We start from the raw sequence: 27732 nt of genomic DNA on the forward strand, positions 1-27732 counted from the left end.
CACTAAGTTGAGTAGGTGGGCCAGGCATGGTACGAGTGCGAGCTTGCCAAGCTGTAGAGCCGCCAGCAGATTACGGCCATTATCACACACGACCATAGAAGTAGCCCTGAAAAGGACTATTTTGCTTTAGATTTCAGCAGCAAGGCCTGTAATGCAAACTCTCCCTTCTCCAGTAACTCTTCCTACTGTTTCCAGGTTAGAGTGTGGCGAGCATAGCGTCACAGGGTCTTATATAGACCCGATGAAGTGATGCGGCCGGCCAATCACAGTAATGCCACAACCAACATGGCTGCGGCATTACCATAATTGGCAGGCAATCCCTGCATGTTTAGTGGCTGTAGAACAGCAGCGAAACATGCAGGGTGGGGACTCGAGCACAAGGGATACTCGATCAAGTACGGAGCAGTGGCGAGCAGGCTCATTCATCGCTAGCTGGGACATCTGCAGACAAAATGTGACCGATGTGTAATGGAGGCAAGAGAGCCTTTAAGAGAATAATCAGGAAAATGAACGCTGTGAGAAAATGTAGAGAAAACCAGAGCAAGTCTGGAGAAAAATCATCTATTATAGGACGAGGCCGAGAGACGTCATCACATCCCCCCGGAGCCAACAAGAGTCTCCTCTCACCTGGTGACGTCAGAGGCCGGAGCTCCTCCATCATCACCTCCTGGTACCGATCCTGGTGTCCTTCTAGATACTCCCACTCCTCCATGGAGAGATAGACAGCGACGTCCTGACACCTTATAGGAACCTGACAACAACGACACCGTCATCACCCAGAATCCTCCAGTGCTGTCCTGTATAATGTCCCAGCAGACACCTCTCCACTCATCACCCAGAATCCTCCAGTGCCGTCCTGTATAATGTCCCAGCAGTCACCTCTCCGCTCATCACCCAGAATCCTCCAGTGCTGCCCTGTATAATGTCCCAGCAGTCACCTCTCCGCTCATCACCCAGAATCCTCCAGTGCTGTCCTGTATAATGTCCCAGCAGTCACCTCTCCGGTCATCACCCAGAATCCTCCAGTGCTGTTCTGTATAATGTCCCAGCAGTCACCTCTCCGCTCATCACCCAGAATCCTCCAGTGCTGTCCTGTATAATGTCCCAGCAGTCACCTCTCCGCTCATCAACCAGAATCCTCCAGTGCTGTCCTGTATAATGTCCCAGCAGTCACCTCTCCGCTCATCACCCAGAATCCTCCAGTGCTGTCCTGTATAATGTCCCAGCAGTCACCTCTCTGCTCATCACCCAGAATCCTCCAGTGCTGTCCTGTATAATGTCCCAGCAGTCACCTCTCCGCTCATCACCCAGAATCCTCCAGTGCCGTCCCGTATAATGTCCCAGCAGTCACCTCTCCGGTCATCACCCAGAATCCTCCAGTGCCGTCCTGTATAATGTCCCAGCAGTCACCTCTCCGCTCATCACCCAGAATCCTCCAGTGCTGTCCTGTATAATGCCAAAGCAGGCACCTCTCCGCTCATGACCCAGAATCCTCCAGTGCTGTCCTGTAAAATGTCCCAGCAGTCACCTCTCCGGTCATCACCCAGAATCCTCCAGTGCTGTCCCAGCAGTCACCTCTCCGCTCATCACCCAGACTCCTCCAGTGCTGTCCTGTATAATGTCCCAGCAGTCACCTCTCTAGTGATCACCCAGAATCCTCCAGTGCTGTCCTGTATAATGTCACAGCAGTCACCTCTCCGGTCATCACCCAGAATCCTCCAGTGCTGTCCTGTATAATGTCCCAGCAGTCACCTCTCCGGTCATCACCCAGAATCCTCCAGTGCTGTCCTGTATAATGTCCCAGCAGTCACCTCTCCGCTCATCACCCAGAATCCTCCAGTGCTGTCCTGTAGAATGTCCCAGCAGTCACCTCTCCGCTCATCACCCAGAATCCTCCAGTGCTGTCCTGTATAATGTCCCAGCAGTCACCTCTCATCACCCAGAATCCTCCAGTGCTGTCCTGTATAATGTTCCAGCAGTCACCTCTCCGCTCATCACCCAGAATCCTCCAGTGCTGTCCTGTATAATGTCCCAGCAGTCACCTCTCCGCTCATCACCTAGAATCCTCCAGTGCTGTCCTGTATAATGTCCCAGCAGTCACCTCTCCGGTCATCACCCAGAATCCTCCAGTGCTGTCCTGTATAATGTCCCAGCAGTCACCTCTCCGCTCAGCAGCTCAATCATCTTGTTGCTGAGCTCTAGGATCTTCTTCTTCCTCTCATGTATCGGGGGCTGCGGGGGGGGTTCTGTGATGGGACCCAGGCTCCGCCCTCCTGACTCCTGGAGATGGATGATGGGAGTCACACCCTCCCCCGGTGTCTTCCTCACTATTGTGTAATCCTGTGTATGGAGAGAGACACTTAGGGTATGTGCACACGATGCAGAAATGAAGCAGAAAATTTCTGCATCATTTCTGCATCTCCCTGGCAGAAAAAACGCATGCGGATTGTACATGCGTTTTTCCTGCAGAATACATGCGGATCCACATGCAGATTCACATGCGTTTCCGCATGCAGATTGACAAGCGCTTTCCAGGCGATTTTAGCATCACCTGGAAAGTGCTTGACAACTAGGTCACACTATATAAATCCATGCAAACAGCAAACAGCATAGATTTATATAGTGTGACCTGAGAGAGTGTATATACTTACCTCCGATGGCCCGCGCTGTCCTGCTTTACAAAGTTCCCGGCTGCCGGCAACTTTGAATTGAAAGACCTGCCGACGTCAGCGTAACGTGACCCGTCACATGACTCTGACGTCAGCGCAGGTCCTACAACTCACTGCAAGTGCCGGGAAGCAAGCAGGAGCGCTGCGCGGGCCGACAGATGGTAAGAATACATTTATTTTTTATTTTATTCTTTTTTTACAGCTTTTTTAATGGTACCTGGGTGTGGATGAGACTCTCCTCTCCTCCACACCCGGGTACCATCCGCATATTAAAACGCACCAATAAAACAAGTACAAATGCTGTCTTGCGGAATTGGCGCGTTCTAATGCAAGTCAATGGCGGCGAAATCGCCGCGTTTCCGCAAAATTAATTGACATGCTGCAGATTTTTGACCGCAGCGTTCACGCTGCGGAAAAATCCGCATCATGGGCACAGCACATGCGGATTTCCATTGGGGAACATTGCTGCCCTTCTACCATGCGTTTTTAATGCGTTTCTGCGGCGTTTACGCAACTGCAAAAACGCCGCGGAAACGCATGAAATACGCATCGTGTGAACTCAGCCTGAGGGAGAAGAATTCCTTCCCGACTCCAGATCTGACAATCAGTAGAAATCCCGGGATCAATAACCGTCTCCAGTAATCTGGGGCCATAACCTGGAATATTATTACACTCAGGACAGACATCCAGGCCCCTCTACAGCTCTTATAGGGAATCCCCATGACAACTCCTCCTGGCAGAGAGCTGCACACAATCACTGCTCTTACAGTAAAGAATCCTTCTCTTCCTCTTCTGGATTTCCTCTTCCCGATGTCGGACTTGTTACATAACACAATAAAGCTGATAGAAATGTAGAGGAGTTACCTCTCCGCTCAGCAGGGAGATGATCTCCAGGGTGAAGTGTAATAATCTTCTGGTGGTCTCGTCCTCCTCCATCCTCGGGGTCATTCAGGAGAAGGAGGGATGAACACGGGATCAGCTGGAGGGATCTCGTCCTGCCGGCGTCTTCATGATAAAGGAGAAGATGGAGATCACAGGGGACGATATAACGACAATCACTGAATTCTGCCCCAAATATCCGACATTTATCAGGAAGAATCTGGAGGAAAAGCCACAAACTCCACCGCGGCCTCCTCCACCGACCTGACCGCTCATTATCAGCCTCGTAGGAGGACGGTCACCGTGGTAACTCCACCTCCAGCGGGGGGGCGGTCACCGTGGTAACTACAGTCAGCGGGGGACGGTCACCGTGGTAACTCCACCTCCAGCGGGGGACGGTCACCGTGGTAACTCCACCTCCAGCGGGGGCGGTCACCGTGGTAACTCCACCTCCAGCGGAGGACGGTCACGTGGTAACTCCACCTCCAGCGGGGGACAGTCACCGTGGTAACTCCACCTCCAGCGGGGGACGGTCACCGTGGTAACTCCACCTCCAGCGGGGGGCGGTCACCGTGGTAACTCCACCTCCAGCGGGGACGGTCACCGTGGTAACTCCACCTCCAGCGGGGGACGGTCACCGTGGTAACTCCACCTCCAGCGGGGGACGGTCACCGTGGTAACTCCACCTCCAGCGGGGGACGGTCACCGTGGTAACTCCACCTCCAGCGGGGGACGGTCACCGTGGTAACTCCACCTCCAGCGGGGGACGGTCACCGTGGTAACTCCACCTCCAGCGGGGGCGGTCACCGTGGTAACTCCACCTCCAGCGGGGGACGGTCACCGTGGTAACTCCACCTCCAGCGGGGGCGGTGAGGTGAGGAGGAGCCGCTGCACATCCCCCATACAACACTGAGGAGCCGCAGTCACATGGAGCAGGAGCCTCCACAGGAACAGCTCTGATCTCACCCCACACTCTCCTCTCACAGATTCACCACAAACCCTCCCTGTAATCTCACCGGAATGGCGGGAAGCGGAAACCTGCTGCTGGCTGATACCAGAGAGCAAGAGCTGCGCACACCCAGGACGGAGCTGCTGCACTGAGAGCGGGAGGAGCTGTGGTGACGTCACCGCCATGTGATCAGGGGGCGGAGCTCAGGAGAGAAGTGCTGAAGAACCTGTGGTGACGTCACCACCATGTGATCAGGGGGCGGAGCTCAGGAGAGAAGTGCTGAAGAACCTGTGGTGACGTCACCACCATGTGATCAGGGGCGGAGCTCAGGAGAGAAGTGGTGAAGGACCTGTAGTGACGTCACTACCATGTGATCAGGGGGCGGGGCTCAGGAGAGAAGTGTTGAAGGACCTGTAGTGACGTCACCACCATGTGATCAGGGGGCGGGGCTCAGGAGAGAAGTGGTGAAGGACCTGTGGTGACGTCAATACCATGTGATCCCCGCATGATTCTAGTTCTTTCACTAGTTCTCTCCTGAGCTCCGCCCCCTCCTGCACTGATCACATGACGGTGACGTCATCACAGGTCCTTCTGCACCGTGCAGCAGATCTGTTCTGTCTCCCTTGTGACGTCTTGTTCTCTCTGGTATCAGCCAGTTGCTGTCTGCTGTACACTGATATCGGCTCATCCATCACGTGACTCCTCTCCGCTGCAGTGAGGCCGCCGTCACCATGGTAACACATGAGGTCGCACAGCGGATACTAGAGCTGCCTCCAAGAGATGATGCTGAGGAGGCGGCGGAGCCTCAGGCTATGCGCCCACCATGCAGAAATGCTGCAGATTTTTTCCGCTTCTCCCTGGCAGGAATAATGCGTGCGGATCGTACATGCGGATTGTCCGTGCGGATCGTACATGGGGATCGTGCGTGCGGATCGTACATCGGGATCGTGCGTGCGGATCGTACATGGGGATCTTGCGTGCGGATCTTGCGTGCGTATTGTGCATGCGGATTTTGCATGGGGATCGTGCGTGCGGATCGTACATCGGGATCGTGCGTGCGGATCGTACATGGGGATCGTGCGTGTGGATCGTACATGGGGATTGTGCGTGCGGATTGTGCGTGCGGATCGTAAATGGGGATCGTGCGTGCGGATCTTGCGTGCGTATTGTGCGTGCGGATCGTACATCGGGATCGTGCGTGCGGATCGTACATGGGGATCGTGCGTGCGGATTGTGCGTGCGGATCGTAAATGGGGATCGTGCGTGCGGATCGTACGTGAGGATCGTGCGTGCGGATCGTACATGGGGATCGTGCGTGCGGATCTTGCGTGCGTATTGTGCGTGCGGATTTTGCATGGGGATCGTGCGTGCGGATCGTACATGGGGATCGTGCGTGCGGATTGTGCGTGCGGATCGTAAATGGGGATCGTGCGTGCAGATCTTGCGTGCGGATCGTACATGGGGATCGTGCGTGCTGATTGTGCGTGCGGATCGTAAATGGGGATCGTGCGTGCGGATCGTACATGGGGATCGTACATGGGGATCGTGCGTGCGGATCGTGCATGGGGATCGTGCATGGGGATCGTGCGTGCGGATCGTGTGTGCGGATCGTACATGGGGATCGTGCGTGCGGATCTTGCGTGCGTATTGTGCGTGCGGATCGTAAATGGGGATCGTGCGTGCGGATCGTACATGGGGATCGTGCGTGCGGATCGTACATGGGGATCGTGCGTGCGGATCTTGCGTGCGTATTGTGCGTGCGGATTTTGCATGGGGATCGTGCGTGCGGATTGTGCGTGCGGATCGTAAATGGGGATCGTGCGTGCAGATCTTGCGTGCGGATCGTACATGGGGATCGTGCGTGCGGATCGTACATGGGGATCGTGCGTGCGGATCGTACATGGGGATCGTGCGTGCTGATTGTGCGTGCGGATTGTGCGTGCGGATCGTAAATGGGGATCGTGCGTGCGGATCGTACATGGGGATCGTACATGGGGATCGTGCGTGCGGATCGTGCATGGGGATCGTGCGTGCGGATCGTGCATGGGGATCGTGCGTGCGGATCGTGCATGGGGATCGTGTGTGCGGATCGTACATGGGGATCGTGCGTGCGGATCTTGCGTGCGTATTGTGCGTGCGGATCGTAAATGGGGATCGTGCGTGCGGATCGTAAATGGGGATCATACGTGCGGATTGTGCATGCGGATTGCTCATGCGGATTGTACATGCGTTTTTCCCGCCAGGTAGAAGCGTTTGTGAAGCTTTCTTCACATGCATATCCGCATGCAGGTTATCAAGCGATTTTAGCATCACTTGGAAAGTGCTTGACAACTTGGTCACACTATATACTGTATATGCATGCAACTGGCAAACGGCATGGATTTATATAGTGTGACCAAGTAATAGTTAAAAAAAGAATACGAATGGTAAAAAATAAAGATTATACTCACCTTCCTATAGCCCCCGGTCTCCTCCGATGTGTCGATGTGTCCGGTCTCCCCGATGTCTCGTGGTGTGAAGGACCTGCGATGACGTCATTGAGTCATGTGACAGGTCACGCAACCGCCGACGTCAGGTCCTCACACCACCGCGAGCCGCCCAACACACTATCATCTCTGAGGAGGCCGGGGGCCATCGGAAGGTGAGTATAATCTTTATTTTTTATTTTAAATTCTTTTTGTTACAGGTTCTATGGTACCCGGATCTGGATGAGCGACTCCTCTTCTCCAGACCAGGGTACCATCCGCACATTGAAACGCATAATATCCGTGTGTGTAAATGTAGTGATGCAGATATCAAGCGTTTCAATGCAAGTCAATGGCGGCAATTACGCTGCGTGTCCGCAAAATTAAAGGACATGCTGCGTATTTTTCCGCAATGTTAACCGCAGCGGAAATTTCTGCATCATGTGCACAGCACTTGCGGATTATCATTGGGGATCATGGGGCACGTATTACTAAGCGTTTTTTAAGCGTTTTCGCTGCGGAAATTCCGCGGCAAAAACGCTTGAAAAACGCATAGTGGGCACACAGCCTCATACTGTGGTCACTCCCCCGGGGCCGGTGCTGCCGCCTCAGCTGATGGAGCTGCTGTTCCTATAAGGCTGCGTGCCCACTATGCGTTTTTCAAGCTTTTTTTGCTGTGGAATTTCCGCAGCGAAAACGTTTGGTAATACGTGCCCCGTGGTCCCCAATGATAATCCGCATGAGCTCTGCACATGCTGCGGAAATTTCCGCTGCGGACTATCATTGCGGAAAAATCCGCAGCATGTCCATTAATTTTGTGGACACGCAGCCTAATTGCCGCCATTGACTTGCATTGAATCGCATAATATCCGCATCACTGCATCTGTACATGCGGATATTAAGCGATTCAATGTGCAGATGGTACCCGAGTCTGGAGAAGAGGAAACTCTCCTCCAGACCTGGGTACCATAGAACCTGTAAAAAAAAAAGAATAAAATAAACATTATACTTACCTTACTTATGACCATGGGATATTTCAGTTTTTCTTTTTTAATAAATTTGCAAACATTTCTACATTTCTGGTTTCAGTCAAGATGGGGTGCAGAGTGGACTATAATGAGAAAAAAATGAACTTTTTAAAATTTACCAAATGGCTGCAATGAAACAAAGAGTGAAAAATTTAAAGGGGTCTGAATACTTGCCGTACCTACTGCATGTCTAGTTTGTGGGAAACATAACCCCGGTAGACTTACTTGAGTCCCACAAAATGCACCAAAACCAGATTACCCGTTTCAGAGACTTCAGGAGGACTACATACAGCTACCTAAGGTGGGTACTTATGAATACGTCCTGGTATGCATCGATCTTGTTGCTTGGTTGCCTGAAGCTTGGGCCGTGACCAAAGTTTAAAACAAAATTTGAGATGGTTTTGTTATGGTTAATTTTTAATATCTAGATATCATTAATTTAGAAAAATCAATTTATATTTTTGCTATGTCTGAAGTCTGCTTGAGTGTTTAAGATTTACATTGTGGAATGTCTGACTAAGATACTGGTTTCCTGTGAAGTCCTTGACAAGAAGGCTAAGGGAAATGTGTTTGTTACTGATAAGTCTCTTTCGGTTTCCTGTTTAGGTGTATGTAACAATGAAGTTCCGCTTTTTGTCTAGCTAATAAATATGGTGAGTCTTTGTTGCCACACCAGAAGACTCTACCTGCTGACAATGCATGTCGCATGTATTCTGTCTCTCTTCCTTCATCGATGAAATATCTTAATTTGAATCTCACTGGCAATGTGAAGACCCTTTGCTGTCTAAACCAAAGTTCTCCTTAAACCAAAGAGGGTCTCCATAACAGTACTTGGTGCCTGAAACCTGGGATTGTCATAACCGGACCTCCTCTGGACCCGTCAACAGGGATCTCTCTGGGAATCATTAAATAAAATCCACAGTAAGTAATCCCTTGTATTACTAATAATTCAGTGCTACCTAGAGGGCTCCAGGACGGGTAATTGGTGGTCCTAACAAGACAATCATTTTTTTGAACCCTTGCCAGTGATTGATTTTGTTGTCTTATATGTTTCAATGTGGTTTTTAGATGTATAATTGACAATTGAATGATAATTGAATGAAGTGACGAGTAACCAACTGTAACATCCCTGGAGGCGTGCTTGCATAGTGCCCACCTCCCACTATGCAAGATCGCAATCTTACCTTTCAGTCCAGTCTGCAAGCCGTGCTCCTGTTCATACTGTGTGCATGCCTCTGGTCTGATTGCTTAGGGCGGCTTCCCGGTTACTTTCTGATTCTTATAGCTGCTGTGGGCACACTCCTAATGCGTCCGCAGCCTATTGCTGTGAGTCACTGGATATTTAAACCCACTCTACCCTGTAGGAGGTGCCTGAGCAACACTAACATTCAGTGTGCTCTTTTGACTCTGAAGTTGCCAGGTCCAGTTCTACCTCTTGTCTGTTTCCGCCATTTCTGGGGGCTGCATTCCCAGACCTGTTACCTGTGACTTCTTGTCTGTTTCTGCCACCCTGGGGGCTGAGTTCCCAGGCTCTTTCCTTTACCTTGTTCCTGGTTCAGTCTCTGTCTGAACAGTGTCCTAGCTTGTTACCTGTTTGTCTCTATGTCTGTACCTTCCCTTTTCCTGCAGTGTCTGAACCTGCCCCTAACTCCAACTTGTTGTCTCTGTACTTCTGTTTGTGAGTTTAGAGTCCACTCTCTACTTCATTGAAAGTACCTTGTGTGTATCTGGTCCTGCTTTTTCCTTCCAGTCTGTTCCATGTGAACAGAGCCCTGTCCTCTCTGCCTGCACCTTCCGCCCTGTTCTGCTCTGCTTTGCTCACCGCTCCGGCGGTTTCTCTCTGCTCTGCCTTGCTCACCGCTCCGGCGGTACCTCTCTGCTCTGCCTTGCCCACCGCTCCAGCGGTTCCTCTCTTGTCTGCCTTGTTCACCGCATCTGCGGTTTCGCTCTGCGGTTCTGCCTTGCCCACCTCTCCGGCGGTTCCTCTCTGCTCTGCCTTGTCCACCGCTCCGGCGGTTTCGCTCTGCTCTGCCTTGGCCACCGCACCTGCGGTTTCGCTCTGCTCTGCTTGTCTACCGCATCTGCGGCTCTGTTCCTGTATCCCAGTCTGTACTGGACCCTATCCAGCCTGCGCTCCAACCTGCTAGTACCTCCCTGTCTGCACTCCAGCGGTGCTTGCCAGTACCTCCCTGTCTGCACTCCAGCTGTGCTTGCCAGTACCCCCCTGTCTGCATACCAGCCGTGCTTACCAGTACCCACCTGTCTGCATACCAGTCGTGCCTGCCAATACCCACCTGTCTGTGAGCCAGCCTAACCTGCCTGTTCCTGCATTCCCCGGTGTGGGTCAACAGCCGTGTCCGGGGTCTGACCTAGGAGTAGCACCTGGTCCCTCTGCTCGGTTCCTCCTTGGTGCATGGAGTCGACTGAGCCGCCGTGCGACCTTGGTCGGATCGGGTTGATACTTAGTCTCGCCCCTCCAGGCACTCCCCGGTTCATGGTACAGTGGGATCACTAATCACGCAAACGCCAGCCAGTCCAGGCGTGTGCAAAACATCAACCTTGCCCAGCGTGTCGGGATTAGGCACCTCCGCAGTTCTGTATATTTCAGGAGTCAGAGGATTGTTTTATGTTGTTTTGTCTACGTCATAAATGTCTGGTATGATATTGTAAACTATGAGGATCTTTGAATGTGGGACTGAATGATTTTTGATTGACCAATAAGGGACTACGGTCTCTGCTTGATAAGGGATCCCGTTAGGTGTGTTCCTTCACATGTGGTGGAGAGGAAAATCGGTCCGTAAGAGGATCAGGGAAGTGTGATTGCCTATAACAGAGGAATCCTTTACGGTAAGGTAGTACTTTGAGGGTATTGAATTCCCCTGTAAATTAATAAGGGCACCCTCAAGAAAGGGGTAATTGAATGCAGTTTGTAGCCCGAATACAGCAGGTGGATTAATATCAGCGATTGTGCAGTGTGCTTTGAATGATTGACGTATTATTAAGTCGTTTTTGATAAATCAGAATCGTTGTCCTCAGTGTCTGTGTTCTGTTTTGTGTAAGCTCAAGAGAGGGAAAATCATAGTAGCTGAAGTTCTTGCTTAGCCTGTATACCCAGACTGGGAAACATATAGTATAAAAAGTAACACTTATTGCAGATATAATTGTCACGCATTGTCTTTACAAGGTGTAGAAGGAAACTGGGACATGTTATATGATTATGCAGAAATAATTGGAATAGTAGTTGGAGCAGTAGGCTTGGTATTGTTATTTGTTTGTTTGTGTGTAAGAATCTCCCTAGCTCACAGGGCTGGAAAATCGGTGTTAGTACTTCCTTAAAGATCTGTCTTCCGAGGCTCAGAGGAGACTGGGACAAGATCAGATCCGTCTTTCGAGGATCAGAGGAGACTGGGACGGGATCAAATTTAGAGTCTGAGAGGCTCTAGGTGTGCTGAAGAGAGTTCTGCGGTAACTCTGGCACAGTGGTTACAGTCATGGGGACTGGCAACAGTAAGGAATTGACTAACCTAAAGGGCGAGGCCCCAGTTCCTGCATGTTTGATAGTGGAGAGACAGAAAGGGAAAGAAGCAGTAGAGGGATGTGAAATAATATTGAGGAAATTTGTTATGGGAAAGTGGGGAAATTTGGAAGCAAAGGAATGGGAGAACTATATCTGCAATTGGGAAGGATGGTTGAAAGACAAAAACTAGAACAGGCTAGGATGTAGTTAAAAGTAGCAAAACGTCTCTCAATGAGTGAACATAAATCAGAGGAAACCAGGGATGGAACTGTCTATGTAATCTATGATAGTTTGAAAACTCTCAGACCCCTGTAGACTCTGTACCTGATGTAAATTCTGCACCCCCTTCAGCACACCCGCCTTATGTTGGGTCAATGGGATGGACTTGCAGACATTGTGGTCATCAGAATCCCCTTGGAGTTAATTGTTGCAGGTCCTGTGGGTCTTCACACCCAGGGACAACACCCAGGGTGCCTCTGTTCCCTATGAGGACCACTAGTCATAAACAGTTTCAACCTCCTAGGATGGTTGATAATGTTCAGGTACACGACCCCCCCCCAAATATGGCCAGTAGAAACATATCGGCCTTGGTCCCCCAGTGAACTTATTGCTCTCGCTACCCAGCTCCCCCAAAAAAAACCTTAACATTTAGAATGCGCCTGCAGGGTGTTCAGGAGGCATATCGGGCCACATGCAATGATCTAGTTTCTGTCATTCTACAGAAAGGCAGTGACTAGTGTTGAGTGAGCATGCTTGACACTGCTCGGTACTCGCCCGAGCATCACGCTACTCGGGATGTTCGGCGAGCACCGAGCATTTCCGGGTTACTCGGGCGGGAGCTCGGGTCTCCGCCCTGCATGTTTGCCGCTCTTTATAGAGCCAATGAACATGCAGGGATTGCCAGCCAGTCACTGTAATGCCGCAGCCATGTTGGTTGTGGGCATTACATTGATTGGCTGGCCGCACAGCGTCACCTAGAGTATTTAAAACCGGGCGCCGCCATCTTGGACACAGACGGCCTGGATCAGCTAGTGTAGGGAAAGTGCTGCTGAGCTAGAGAGAGATTTATAGTGTGAAATAGGTAGTGTAGGGTCTCTAAAGCCTGCAAAATCAAACAAACAGTCCTTCTCAGGACTAATATCCATCCCAGATGTCAGGCAAATTCTATTTTTGTCCGAGTTTTAAAAATGAGAGATGTCCTAAATTAGCACCACCTGTCCATTTGTAAGACATAGAACTCAGTGCTTTCCCCCACATCAGGAATTTTTATAACCGCCATAAAAAATCTCAGCCCAAGAGAACAAGCATTCTGGCGTAAACTGGATTTTCCCTCCAAGATCCTATTGTCTAATTGTACAAACGTTTAATGTCGATTTTAATAATGCACATGACGGTCACAAACACAGGGACCACATTTTTGGAATGCTCACCTTTTTCCAATTATAATAGTATATCTTGCATGACTGAAAACCACCGGAAGCCCGGGAAATGGGTTCAGAGCTTCTGAGCGTCATAGAGATATCATATTTAATATCCATCTTCATGAATATTGGTGACGGCAAACATGATGTCTCCATCTTGGATGTGGGACCCCCCACACCAAGATAAGAAATCTGAAGGATTTCTATGTCTTATGCAGCTGGGTGGGTTCACAAAACAGAGCCCCCGTGTGAGGTAAACACCATGGGTGTCTCCTAAAGTTTTGGCCCCTTACTAAAAACCAGAACAGCTATTTTAAGTCATTCTTGCCAGGGACGTTAGACGCATGCTCCTCGCTGCAAGGAAGAATCACATCTAATTTCCAGGGAGCCGTCCACCCCACAGAATCTGAGACTATCACCTCGTGGCGCAGGTTTTGCTATTATTTACCCCTTTTATTTTAATAACTGTTTTATGCACATATGTAAATTGTCTCTTTTATAATATCTTGTATAACTTTTGTAAACACTGCCCACTTTCGGGAGTAAATCATTATTATTTACCAGCTTCGTTCTTCTTGTCCTATGTCGAGCAAACACGTTCCTCACCCGCTAATTCACGTTACCTAACGGGTACCCGATCCACCTGTTAAGTGATCGGTGGTGGCAGTATACCAGTATTTATGTGATATTGTGGTTTGAGGGTAGCTGGATGGAGGTATATATATGTTCCTGGAAGGAACTGGTGGTATATATACGTCCTGTCACATCACGTGCCACAATAGTCGACATAAATTAGAGCAGCTGCGCCCGTGCTTATCCTCGGTCAATACTTTGTTTTACCAGCAGGATAAGGGGGCGCCAGAGAGCTGCAAGGTCTGACCAAGTGTGTTTTCCTGACACCATATATCAGGCAGGCAGGCTGTATAGGAGACGCAGTGGTTATACCAGCAAACGCTGCATTATAGTCCTGTGTGCTGCTCCTGTTGCTGAAATTGCTGGACTTAGCTGCAGGTCTCGGGGGCCAGGAAAAATCCTTTTTTTTTATCTAAAGCCTCTTTTTTTTTTTTTTTTTTTCCTCCTTCACACTGTACAAATTACCATCTTAATAACCTTTTGGTGCCCCCCCCCTCCTAAAAAAAAAAAAAGTGTGTCTGTGACAGTTCAGACACAAATATATCTGTTTAAGAGTCTGGTGTAGGCCAGAGAAATAGAAGTGTGGTTTTGCAGTTCCATGGTTCAAACCTCTGTAGTATGTACTTTTGGGCCATTTTTACCTAAAAAAAAACAGTTTGAGTGTGTCGCTCACTGTTCAGCCGCAAATATATCTATTTAAAAAAGTCTGCTATACCCCAGTAAATTATAACTGTGGTTTTGCTGTTCCACGGTAAAAAATCTCTATTATCCAGCTTTTGGTATTTTTTCCGTAAAGAAAAACAGTAATAGTTTCTTCCTGATTGTTCAGACACAAATATATCAGTTTAAAAGAGTCTGGTGTAGGCCAGAGAAATAGAACTGTGCTTTTGCAGTTCCACGGGTCAAATCTCTGTATTATCCTGTTTTTGGCATTTTTTGCCATAAAGAAAAACAGTAACAATGTCTCCCTGATTGTTCAGACACAAATATATCTGTTTAAAATAGTCTGGTGTAGGCCAGAGAAATAGAACTGTGGTTTTGCAGTTCCACGGTTCAAACCTCTGTATTATCCACTTTTGGGCCATTTTTACCTAAAAAAAAAACAGTTTGAGTGTGTCGCTCACTGTTCAGCCGCAAATATATCTATTTAAAATTGTCTGGTATACCCCAGTAAATTATAACTGTGGTTTTGCCATTCCACGGTAAAAAATCTCTATTATTCAGCTTTTGGTGTTTTTTCCGTAAAGAAAAACAGTAATAGTTTCTCCCTGATTGTTCAAATTGTTTAAAAGAGTCGGGTGTAGGCCAGAGAAATAGAACTGTGGTTTTCCTCTTCCACGGTTCTAATCTCCTTTTTATTACCCTTTTTCCATTGATAGTGCGAGTGTAAGCTATTTTACTTCATTTATAATGGGCAAGGCACGTGGAAAGGGACGTGGAACTGGATGTTCTGGTGATGGTGCGTGCAGAGGATGGGGCCATGGCCAAGGTGAAAATGTGCCACAACCAACAGCCACATCTTCTCACTCCCAGTTCTTGACCGAATTACTAGGGAAGCACAGAACAACACCAGTATTGCGAACTGATCAGTGTGAACAGGTTATTAATTGGATAGCAGATAATACTTCCAGGTACCTGGGCACCACCACCTCCGGTCTGTCTTCCACATAGTCAAATCTTAGTAGCTGTGAGTGTCGACCGCATACTCCTCCTCTACCTGATGCTCCTTCCTCCCATCATGCCGAGTGTCGTCAGACAGCAACTGATCCCACACTTGGACACTCTGGAGTGCTGTTCACTGGTCCATTTCCAGATTTGTGCCCCTCGCCTGCTCCGCTTGAAGTGGTGGAAGAGGAGATCCCATGTAGCGATGCCCAAATATTTGAACAGCCATTGCCACAGGAAGTCGATGCTGCCAATTTGTCACAAGAGGTGAACGATGACGAACACAATTGCCAGGAAGTGAGGATGAGGATCATGGTGTGCAAGAGGAGGAGGTGGTGGATGATTTAGTAACTGACCCAACGTGGCAGGAGGACATGCAGAGCGAGGCCAGCAGCACACAGGATGAGGGAGGCAGAGCACCCCAACAGGCAGGAAGGAGCAGTGTGGTGGCCGCACACAGAATGCAGGTAACAGTTCCCCGTAACATCAACATGAGGGACGTTGCCAGTACAACCTGTAGGTCTTCCAGAGTCTGGAATTTTTTTAAAGACTCTGCTGATAACCCCAAAAAGGCCATTTGTACCACCTGCCATGCCAGCATCAGCAGGGGTGACAAAACTACCAGCCTGACCACCACCAGCATGATCAGGCACATGGCAGCAAAGCACCCGACTTTGTGGGGTGAACCCCAGGGTCCACGACCAGTGTCAGCGGGTGTCACCACTACTTCTTCCGCTGTTTTGCGTGCAATAGAACCCCCTGTTGTGTGCAAGGCAATCCCCTGTCCATACTGCATGCAAAGATGCCCCCTCCTCTCAGTCTTCACTTGTTATGGCAGTTTCTCAAGAAACCGCATCCACGTCCCACAGCAGTGTTCAATTGTCCTTATTCCAGACCTTTGAATGAAAGCGCAAATTCGCAGCCGATGCCCCACAAGCCACAGTCCTAAATTCGCACATTTCCCGACTGCTTGCGTTGGAAATGCTGCCTTTTAGGCTGGTGGAGACGGAATCCTTCCGCAATCTTATGGCGGTGGCCGTCCCTCGGTACTCGGTCCCCAGCCGACACTATTTTGCCCGGTGTGCCATCCCCGCACTACACAATCACGTGTCCCAAAACATCTGCCGTGCCCTCAACAACGCAGTTACTGGGAGAGTCCACCTGACAACGAACACGTGGACAAGCTCTTGTGGCCAGGGACGGTACATCTCCCTGACGGCACACTGGGTAAACATAGTGGAAGCCGTGACCCAGTCGGACCTTGGGACGGAGCACATCCTCCCCACACCGAGGATTGCGGGCCCTATGTCAGTCAGAGTTTCTCCCACAGTGTACAGCTCCTGCGCATCATCCTCCTCCTCATGTTCAGCCTCCATCTCAGATATCACCACATCAGTTACAAGCTGGAAGCACTGTAGTACTGCCTTCGCCCAGCGGCAACAGGCTGTGCTGAAACTCATAAGTTTATGTGAGAAACCTCACACTGCTTGTAAGTTGTGGACAGCTGTGAAAGAGCAGGCAGATCTGAGGCTGAGACCGCTGAACCTACATCCAGGCATGGTCGTGTGTGACAATGGCCATAACCTGGTGGCGGCTCTGAGGCGAGGCGAGATCACACACGTACCATGCTTGGCTCATGTGCTTAACCTCGTGGTTCAGCGGTTTCTTAAATCATACCCCGAGTTGCCAGATCTGCTCGTCAAAGTACGCCGCCTGTCAGCTCATTTTCGCAAGTCGGCTACAGCTTTCGCCGCCCTTGCTGTGTTGCAGCAGCTTTTGCAGCTACCGTCACACTGACTGGTGTGTGATGTCCCCACACGTTGGAACTCTACCCTCCACATGTTGCAAAGGATTTGTGAGCAGTTGTGGAGTACCAGCTGCAACAAGGCCATCGATATTCAGGTCAGACTGCACACATAAGACCTCAGGAGTGGACCTGGATGTCTGACATATGTACCATCTTGACAAACTTTGAGGAGTCCACCAAGATGGTGAGTGGCGATGATGCCATCATTAGCATCAGCATTCCACTTGTCTGTCTTTTGCAACGCTCTCTGCAGAGAATTAAAGAGGAGGCATCACAGCCAGAGTATGATGAGATGGATCAAGAAGCCATAGCGGTCGATTACACACAGCCCAGCCTCATCTCATCCCAATGTGCATTGGGGGACAATGAGGGAGAGGAGAAAGGAGGAAGAACAGGAGCTGGTATCATGCGCTATAGACGGTAGTACCTGTACAACTGTCATACCGTCGGTTCATCATGGGTGGCCTGAGGACGGGGGAGGAGGAGGAGAGCATGGTCAGTCGTCATCTTGGTGAGGACACGGAAGTCTTGCCCGTTACCAGTCTGGCACGCATGGCTGACTTTATGTTACGCTGCCTTAACCGTGACCCTCGCGTTGTCAAAATGTTGGATGACAGACATTACTGGTTGGTGACACTTTTAGACCCCCGCTACAAGGAGAACTTTCACTCTCTTATTCTTGAGGTGGAGAGGTCTACAAAAACGGGGCAGAACCATAAGGCCCTTGCTGCAGAACTGTTAAAAAAAAATTCCCATCTGAACACGCTAGCGGCAGAGGTCACAGTTCGTTGCCCAACCAAGGCGTACAGGCGAGAGAGACGCAACTCCAATCCAGCAGAGGCAGGAGAACACTGTCAACATTCTGGGAGAGTTTTCTCAGACCCTCCCTTCGGACAGGCCCTGAGGCGCGGGGTACTCTCACAAGGAGTGGAAAGTTTCAAAAGATGGTGAGGGAGTACCTTGCCAACCGTGCCAGCGTCTTCTGTGATTCCTCTGTGCCTTTTAATTATTGGGAATCCAAGCTGGACACTTGGAATGAACACGCTCTGTATGCCTTGGAGGTCCTGGCATGCCCTGCCGCTAGCGTGTTATCGGAGCGTGTTTTTAGTGCCGCTGGTGGAATTATAACTGATAAGCGCACTCGCCTGTCAACTGACAATGCTGACAAGCTGACCCTTATCAAAATGAACAAGGGCTGGATTGGGCCAGACTTCTCATCACCACCAAATGACAGCAGAGTAACATAAAGTCAAATCCACTGTGTTATTTCAGGAGGTGTATTCACATGCACCGCTTCATACCCACACATGGGTATACGCTTCCTTATTTCAGCTGTTTCATGCTCTTCTCCTTATCCTCATCCCTCCACCACCAGTATACCACCAGGGTTACCGTGGTCCGTGTTGCCATTATTGAAAGATCCTCCGTCCTTATTTTTGGCAGCTTTAGCTTGGAAGGCATAAGCAAAGACTATGGGAGACCCACTCCCCAATAATGGGAATAATGTTTGTAATATGCTGTACTGCATGGCTCTTGTAAGGGGCATTGCAAGTTCCTCCATCCTAATTTTTGGCAGCTTTTGCTTGGAAGGCATAAGCGAAGACTATGGGAGACCCCCTCCCCAATAATGGGAATAATGTTTGTAATATGCTGTACTGCATGGCTCTTGTAAGGGGCATTAAAACCATCTTGTTAAACCTCTCTGAACTCCACAGCTCTTCCAAGGGGCATTAAAACCATCTTGTTAAGCTACTGTGACCTCCACCACTCTTCCAAGGGGCATTAAAACCGTCTTGTTAAACCACTCTGAACTCCACAGCTCTTCCAAGGGGCATTGAAATGTTGTTTTTAATTACCTCTAACCTCCACGACTTTTCCAACGGGCATTGCATTTCCTCCTAATTTTAGTCAGCTTTTGCTTTTCAATGCAAAGGCAAAAGCTAAGGGAGACCCAATCCCCAATAATGGGTAGAAGTTTTTTAGTACGCTGTAATCCACATCTGTTTCAAGGGGCATTGCAGTTCCTCATAATTTTTGGAAAGCCTTCCATTCACTGCTTAGGCCAACAGTGTACAGGAGACCCAGTTTCTATAAATGGAAAAAAACGGTTTAGTTAAGGCCCTCTGACCTCCATGTCACTTCCAAGGGGCATTGGAGTGCCTCGAAATTTTTGGTAGGCATTGCACTCACTGTATGCCCTATAACTGTGTAGCCGAACCGCTCCTTTTGGTACAGAAACATATCCTACAAGACGTGTGGTAGTCTAGCCTGATATTGATGTGAATGGTCCCTGTTCCTCCTGCTCTTTCTCCTTTGCCACCACCTCATCCATCATTCATCACCTGAAGCTTTGTTTTAACGGGAGTCATAGAACTGGGATAGTAGCAGGAAAACATCCAGCAATCCTCGAGGAGGTAGGATATGCGCCAAAACGCTGACCACCTCAGGCCTAGCCGCTACTACATACATGTGCTTGCATTCCAAGAAAACAAAGCAGATGCTAACTTCTATCATCATCATCATACTCCTCACCTTGGCACTCTCAACTCCTCTGATGGAGAAGCCAGGGCCCACTGGAGGAGTCTGGTTCTCTGGTGGGCTCTTCCAATGCTGCCCTAAAGCAGGCCAGGCTAAGAAATGTGTGGGGGAAGGTCACAGGAGAAATAGGGGCGGCTGGGGACCATTTATGGACACCCGACCGCCCCCAGCCGGCTGGGGACCGTGTGTGGGCACCCGGCCGCGGGGCAGCTGGGGACTGAGTATGGATACCAGGCCACTGACGCAGCCATGACGTGGTGGCCAGATTCCGCCTCCATATGCCTAAAAGGCCCAATTTCAAGTGTAAGCAAGCAGTATGGTATTGCAGCCTGGGGGTGGGTGGGTGGCAGGCTGCATACTTGCTTTTGCATTGCAAGGAATGGGAGAGGTACAATTGAACATTGTCCTGGGACAAGGACTTGAACGGGGATAGTTGCAAGTCTGCAACGACAGGTGCAGGGCGGGAGGCATCTTCGCATGTGCCATGAACAGGGGGTTGGCATGCGCACACTACAGCTTAATGGGCTGTCCTTCCCACTAAATGCACTGGGGAGGGCACAGGTAATGTTTTGGTATGCGCGCTTAATCTTATGTATAAGGCGCACCGGGACAAATAGGGGCGGCTGGGGACCGAGTGCGGACACCCGGCTGCTGGGGACCGAGTATGGACACCCGGCCGTCCCCTGGCGGCTGGGGACCGAGTGTGGACACCCGGCCGCCGGGCGGCTGGGGGCTGAGTTTGGATACCAGGCCGCTAAGCAGGCCAGGCTAAGAAAAGTGTGGGCGAAGGTCACAGGAGAAATAGGGGCGGCTGGGGACCATTTATGGACACCCGGCCGCCCCCAGGCGGCTGGGGACCGTGTGTGGACACCCGGCCGCGGGGCGGCTGTGGACCGAGTATGGACACCCGGCCGCCCCCTGGCGGCTGGGGACTGAGCGTGGACACCCAGCCGCCGGGCGGCTGGGGACTGAGTATGGATACCTTGCTGCCGAAGCAGCCATGAGGTAGTGGCCAGCTTCGGCCTCCTCCAAACTAAAAGGCCCCATTTTAAGTGCAAGCTAGCAGTATGGTATTGCAGCCTGCGGGTGGGTGGGTGGTTGGCTGCATATTTGCTCTTGCATTGCAAGGAATGGGGGAGGTACAATTGAACACTGCCCTGGGACAAGGACTTGCACGGGGATAGTTGCAAGTCTGCATCTTCTGATGCGGCAAGGATCACTTCTGATGGTCACACTTTTAGGCAGTGACCTGGGAGTCAGAGATGCTTCCAGGGGTCTTCCCCATGCTGTTCCCATGTCTTTTCAGCACTGTATGCATGTGTCACACAGCACATGGCCAGATAAGGTTGTAAAATGTTAAAATGACATTTCCCGGTGAATGCATTTGTCACGGTTGAAAGCAATACAAAAGTGCAAAAACGCATAAAAAATGCTACTTGTGAACATAACCCAAGGTGTGGAGGAGTAATTTTGTTTTTGGTTATTTATTTTACCTTATACACAAGTTTTTACCCTGGAAAATAAATTCCTTAACATATTTCACAGGAAAACCGTTTCAGTTTCATTTTTGAACGTCTTATTGTGAGCCCATAAAAGTGGCTTAATACCTCTGATCACGTTGTTGACAGCAGTGACCTGTGTGTCAGAAATGCTTCCTGGGGCGATCACCATGCTGTCCCCATGTCTTTTGAGCATTGTCACTATCGTTTTGGGCACTTTTTAGGCTTTCTACAGACTGCCGGGGGTGCCGCCGCAAAAATGCTCGGGTCTCCCTTAGACTAACATTGGGCTCGTTGCTCATGTAGAGCACCCGAGTATCACAGTGAGCTCGGCCCGAGCTTCGAGCACCCAAGCATTTTAGTGCTCGCTCAACACTAGCAGTGACCCCTTACTTATGACAAGTCTTTTACATTGTACTGCCACGAACAGGCTGGACATGCGTCTGGTGTCCTTACCCAAGAACATGGTGGTAGGCAGCACCCTCTAGGGTATTACTCTGTAACCCTAGATCCAGCCATTATGGGTTCTCCTACTTGTGTTAGAGCTGTGGCCGCTGCTTCAGAACTTGTTAAAAAGACAGAGGACATAGTGTTAGGAATCCCCCTCACACTTCAAGTTCCTCATGCTGTATCTGAAATACTTCAACAGGCTCAGACCCGTCACCTCTCAGCATCAAGATTGACAAAATATGAAGTCTTACTCCTTACACCTCCCCATATAACTATCAAATGCTGTAATGTTCTAAATCCAGCTACACTACTTCCAGTGGATTTAGGAAAGGGAGGAAAATATCAGGATGGGGAAGAGGGAGGGACCATGAGCCAAGACCTGCCCCTGTTTTTCAAATTAGCAGATGAGGAAGCTCAATTTGATATGGCACATAAACATGATTGTCAGGCTTTGATGGAAGCTGAAATAAAGGGCTTGGCAAATATTACTGATGTACCACTCACTAACCCCTCTGCTGAGTATTTTGTAGATCGATCCAGAGCTTGAGACAGTGAACAAGGACGATTCATCACCGGGTATGCAGTAGTCCACAATGGTAAGGCAGTGATACAAGAACCACTCCCCTCCAGCTGCTCTGCGCAAGAGGCAGAGCTTAAAGCACTCGCTGCAGCATGTAATCTGGGAAAAGGTAAAGAAATTAATGTATTTTCTGACTTGCAATATGCTTATGGTGTTGCACATGATTTTGGCGCCATTTGGTGAAGCCGTAATTTCTTGACCTCTGCTGGCAAACCTATAAGGAATGCACAAGCAGTAGAGCAGCTACTCACAGCACTCACCCTTCCCCGAAGGGCAGCCATAGTCAAAGTGTCAGCACACACTCTGGAACAAACTCCCCTTGCAGTAGGGAATGCTTTGGCCGACCAGGCGGCTAAGGAAGCAGCATTATTACCTCTGACAAAGATACTGGCTATCGCAAGTGCGGGAACCCCAGGAAACTTTGAGTCAGGGAGTGCAGGAAGCCTGCTTTCAAATAAGGAGACATCCCTTGCACTGGTCCCAGTGGCCGTGGACTTCGAACTACTGCAGGTCTTCCAGACCCAGGCTCCCCCACACGAGCAGAATGCATGGGTCAAAGCGGGCGCCGTACAGTCAGTGTCAGGGGTATGGCAGGTAAACAAATGTATTTGCCTTCCACGCTGCCTGTTCCCCATGATGGCTGCCCTTGCACATTCTCCGGTGTATAACTCAAAGGGTGTTATGTGTGCAGTGGTGCTACAAAACTCGTGTGCCCCAGAGTTCCCGAATACGGCTGCAAAGTATGTTCAAGAATGTCTAGTTTGTGCAAAACATAACCCTGGTAGGCCTATTCGAGTCCCACGAAAATGCACACCAAAACCAGATTACCCATTTCAGAGACTGCAGGTGGACTACATACAGCTACCTAAGGTGGGTAATTATGAATACGTCCTGGTATGCATTGACCTTTTCTCTGGGTGGCCAGAAGCTTGGGCCGTGACTATAGCAAACACAAAAACTACTGCTAAAAAATTGATCAGTGAAGTGGTTTGTAGATATGGGGTGCCCGAAACTATAGAAAGTGACAGAGGAACCCACTTTACTGGGGAACTAATGAAACAAATCATGGTCACTCTTGGGATAGAACAGGCTTTCCATGTTCCCTATCATCCACAAAGTGGTGGGAAGGTGGAACGTCTCAATGGTACCTTGAAGCTAAAAATCCAAAAGTGCATGGAAGAAACACACTTGTCCTGGGTAGATTGTTTGACCATAGCATTGTATTCAGTGAGGACTGCCCCAAGGGGGGGGGGAAGCTGTCCCCATATGAAATACTGTTTGGTAGTGTCCCTAAGACAGGGTTGTATTTCCCACAGCAGCTGCAGGACTCCTATGGTTCTCTCACTGAATATGTTCTGGAATTGCATAAACATTTGACTGTTACTCATAATCGTGTTCTTTCCTCTATCCCAGACCCCAATTGCCTCAGCGGCACTCACACTTTGGTACCAGGAGACTGGGTCGTGGTAAAGAGACATATGAGGAGACCACTGGAGCCCAGATACAGTTAACCATTCCAAGTGCTGTTAACCACTGCCACTTCTGTCAAGCTTCAAGGCAAGGACACTTGGACCCACGCCAGCCATTGTAAAAAGGTTTTGAACCCCAGCAGCGGCAAAGATGATGACCCTGTTTGTTTGGACTATGGTGATAGCAACCGTATTCCTTGCCCTAACTCTCCATTAAGTACTTAATGAGAACTGGGATAACAAACTGATAAAGCATCACCAAGTCTTACTCCAAGACATGAACTCTAATGACCGTCCTAAGAACTGTTGGATATGCACCCATAGTCCAATATCCTCCAATACTATGCCTTATTTAGCTATTCCAGTGACTTTGAAAGAAATGTTTTACTTAAGTAACCAACACACCATAGTGCTAGATTACTTGACTGCTAGAGAGGGTGGGATGTGTCAGATAATAGGCCCTACCTGTTGCCACTACATAGACCCTGCAGGAAATTTCCAGGTAAAGACCAAGATAGAGATAGTTAGAGAAATGAAGGATGCGCGGCTCCAAGAACATCATGTCAACAAAGATTCCTGGTGGAGCGACACTTTCTCATTTCTTAATCCTGTCAATTGGTTCAAGGGTATAGGTGGATGGCTAATGGGTATCCTACAAGGTATTCTACAAATAGGAATTTTGATATTACTAGTGTATATAGTTGCCAGGGTTAGTATATTTGCTATTAAGAGACTATGCAAGAAAACACGCAAGATTAAGCATCACAGGACTGCGAAATATAATGCCACTTCTCCTCTAAACATATATGATGAGATTTACAAGCAAGATATTTGTCCGTGAACGGGATTCATTCCCTCCAGTCTTTTATAGCATGGGGAAGGAGCTGATGAATAAATTGTTTTGTAAAATAATAAAAAGAGAGGAGTTGTTATGGTTAATTTTTAATATCTAGATCTCATTATTAATTTAGAAAAGTCAATTTATATTTTTGCTATGTCTGAAGTCTGTTTGAGTGTTTAAAATTTACATTGTGGAATGTCTGACTAAGATACTGGTTTCCTGTGAAGTCCTAAACAAGAAGGCCAAGGGAAATGTGTTTACTACTGATAAGTCTATTTCGGTTTTCTGTTGTATGTAGCAATGAAGTTCCGCTTTTTGTCTAGCTAATAAATATAGTGAGTCTTTGTTGCCACACCAGAAGACTCTACCTGCTGACAATGCATGTCGCATGTATTCTGTCTCTCTTCCTTCATCGATGAAGTATCTTAATTTGAATCTCACTGGCAATGTGAAGACCCTTTGCTGTCTATTCCAAATTTCTCCTTAAGACAAAGAGGGTGTCCATAACACACCCATAGCCCAATATCCTCTGATACTATGTTATATCTCGCACTGACCCCAACCCCATATGAGACTTTCAACTATAGCTGTTTTCCACAAAGAGACTTTTGATTCTGCCCTGACTTGTGAACAATTTGACCCATTTGACTACCCTTTTGAGTCTAAGTCATGCCGAAGGAATGAGGTTGGTTTCCAAAATAACCGAACTTGATGTGCCAAACCTCCGATATAAGGACTTTTGACTTGTATACGTTGTCTTGGGAGACTCACTGACATCATACCCTGCATATTGCCCACGGATTTATATCTAGTATGTGGTCACCAGGCCTATAAATGGCTTCCCCCGGGGGCAGAAGGAACCTGCACCTTAGCACACGTTACGCCGGTACCTTCATACCTTCAAACTTCCACATGGTGACCTAGATACAAATGCTGTCCCCAAACATTCCCTATATACATGAGCTGCAGACAATCGCCCCAGACCAAATGGTATACTATTATAGTGGAAATGGGGATAGGGAATAAGAGTATATGCATTTACCCTTTCATTACATAAATGTTGGTATTACTAGTGTATGTAACTGCTAGAACTGATGTATTTGTTATGACGACACCATGTAAAGAGATGCGTAAGATCAGACGTAAGATCATAGACCATTATTTATCGCATCTGCAAAAATATCACAGTGCTCCTCCAGTAATCATATATGACGAGATTTACAGACAAGATGTCCATCAGTGAATGGGATCTGTTCCCTCCAGGCTCCCATAGCATGGGGAAGTAGCTGATGGATAAATTGTCTATAAATAATAAAAAGGGAGGAATTATTATGGTAAATATTTATACTTTACTTTATTATTTAGACAATTCACATATCTTTGATAATTTTGTACTTATAAAGCTAATATTAAAGTGTTACTCAGAAAAGCAGGGTGTTGTCTCTGATATAGAGATGTCTTTGTATTAAGTTTCTTTGTTACAGAAGGTCTAGAAGGCTGGGTAGAACCAGTTTTCTAGGAACTTAACAGTTTCCATTATTTACGACCATGGTTTTCCCAAACTTAAATATTCCTTTTTAGGTAAAGCCTGTAAAGACATTCCCCCTTTTTCCTTATTTCTTTGCTTGTAATAAAGATATGTGACCAGGCATCTGAGACTCAGACAAGTCTGGGACACAGAATTGGTTTTGTGTTCTCTTGTCTCCGATCGATCGACTCCCTGATTTGATCAAAACTGGCAAACGTGTGAAACCTCTTGAGCTTCTCCTAAAACTTTTCATATAGGTTGCCACATAAAAAGTCGGTTATTGCTTTTCAACCCTGCTTCCACAGAATTTTAAAAAAAATTAAACTCATGAAATAGGCCTGGACAGAAATGATGGTACCCCTAAAAATAATGTAACAAAAGGGACATGTTAAATTAAGTTGTGTCCACTAATTAGCATTACAGGTGTCTACAATCTTGTAATCAGTCAGTGGGCTGTATCTAGGGCTACAGATACTCACTGTGCTGTTTGGTGACATGGTGTATACCACACTCAACATGGACCAGAGGAAGCAAAGGAAAGAGTTGCCTCAGGAGATTAGAAAGAAAATTATAGACAAGCATGTTAAAGGTAAAGGTTATAAGACCATCTCCAAACAGCTTGATGTTTTTGTGACTAAAGTTACACATATTATTCAGAAATGTAAGATCCATTGGACTGTAGAGAACCTCCCTGGACATGGTCGCAGGAGGAAAATTGATGACAAACCAAAGAGACGGATAATACGAATGGTAACAAAAGAGCCCAAGATAACTTCTAAAGAGATTAAAGGTGAACTTCAAGGTCAAGGAACATCAGTTTCAGATCGCACCATCCGTCGTTGTTTGATCCAAAGTGGACTTCATGGGAGACGACCAAGGAGAACACCATTGTTGAAAAAAAATCATAAAAAAGCCAGACTGGAATTTGCCAAACTACATGTTGACAAGCCACGAAGCTTCTGGGAGAATGTCCTATGCACAGATGAGACAAAAATCGAAGTTATTGGCAAGGCATATCAGCTGTATGTTCACAGATGGAAAAAGGAAGCATATCAAGAAAAGAACACTGTCCCTAATGTGAACATGGAGGAGGCTCTGTTATGTTGTGGGGCTGTTTTGCTGCATCTGGCACAGAGTGTCTTGAATCGGTGCAGGGTACTGTAAAAGACATATTGATATTCATGCTATAGCAACATTTTGTCTGCGTCAAAATCATGTTATTATCACTCCTTGCCTAACATAACTTCTTTCCTTCTTTTCTCTTGCTTCACATGCATCTTTCCCACACTAACCTTTCCTCACAAGAACATTCCATGAGACACCCTGCTCCTGTTATCTGACTAGTCTGAGCCGGGATGGGTGAACTTGTAAATTTCCATCATGCTTCCAACTAACGATGATATATGACCATTTATGTGTTTCCGTAATAATTTCACTAATATTGGCTCAAGCCTGTAGTACTATAGTACGGCTGTAGGTGATTGGCTATTGATATACTCAAAACAATATAAAATGCTAAGTAGAAATAAACGGGATTAGAGATTCTCTGAATCCTCCCATACAGAGAACTGTCTCTGTTTGGTTTCCTGTTGGATTGCGCAATCAACCTTGTAACATCATAATTTGACACTCACTTGGTCAACCGTGAAGGGCCATTGCCCTCCCCCAACAGCTTGGTGCCGTGACTCGGATCCCTAACCAGGGACGCCCCACCACCTCTGGACGTCCTCAAAGAGAGACTTGCTTTCAGCCTCCCCCACTGGAATTGGGACTGATCATCCCCCACAAAAGCCA

General features: G+C 48.4%; 1 protein-coding gene and 1 long non-coding RNA gene across 2 annotated transcripts in view; one reads left to right on the forward strand and one right to left on the reverse strand.

Moving 5' to 3' along the window:
• LOC141272893 (uncharacterized) overlaps positions 1-27732 on the reverse strand; it is a 123320-nt gene that overhangs the window by 24814 nt on the left and 70774 nt on the right. The window contains exons 2-4 of the mRNA XM_073684062.1: positions 3534-3674; positions 2161-2340; positions 628-751 (exon numbers count right to left, since the gene is read on the reverse strand). Of these exons, the coding sequence (XP_073540163.1) occupies positions 628-751; positions 2161-2340; positions 3534-3617 (388 nt within the window). The 5' untranslated portion in view covers positions 3618-3674. The remainder of the gene's footprint in view (positions 1-627; positions 752-2160; positions 2341-3533; positions 3675-27732) is intronic.
• Positions 5059-25802, forward strand: LOC141272986 (uncharacterized). The gene is made up of 4 exons (XR_012322049.1): positions 5059-5231; positions 8052-8291; positions 8597-8911; positions 23514-25802. It is a non-coding gene; the product is annotated as an uncharacterized lncRNA (long non-coding RNA).

Source organism: Phyllobates terribilis, unplaced genomic scaffold (assembly GCF_046119375.1).
Source record: "Phyllobates terribilis strain yellow unplaced genomic scaffold, ASM4611937v1 Scaffold_1__5_contigs__length_1240528914, whole genome shotgun sequence".
NCBI classification, from domain to species: Eukaryota; Metazoa; Chordata; class Amphibia; order Anura; family Dendrobatidae; genus Phyllobates; species Phyllobates terribilis.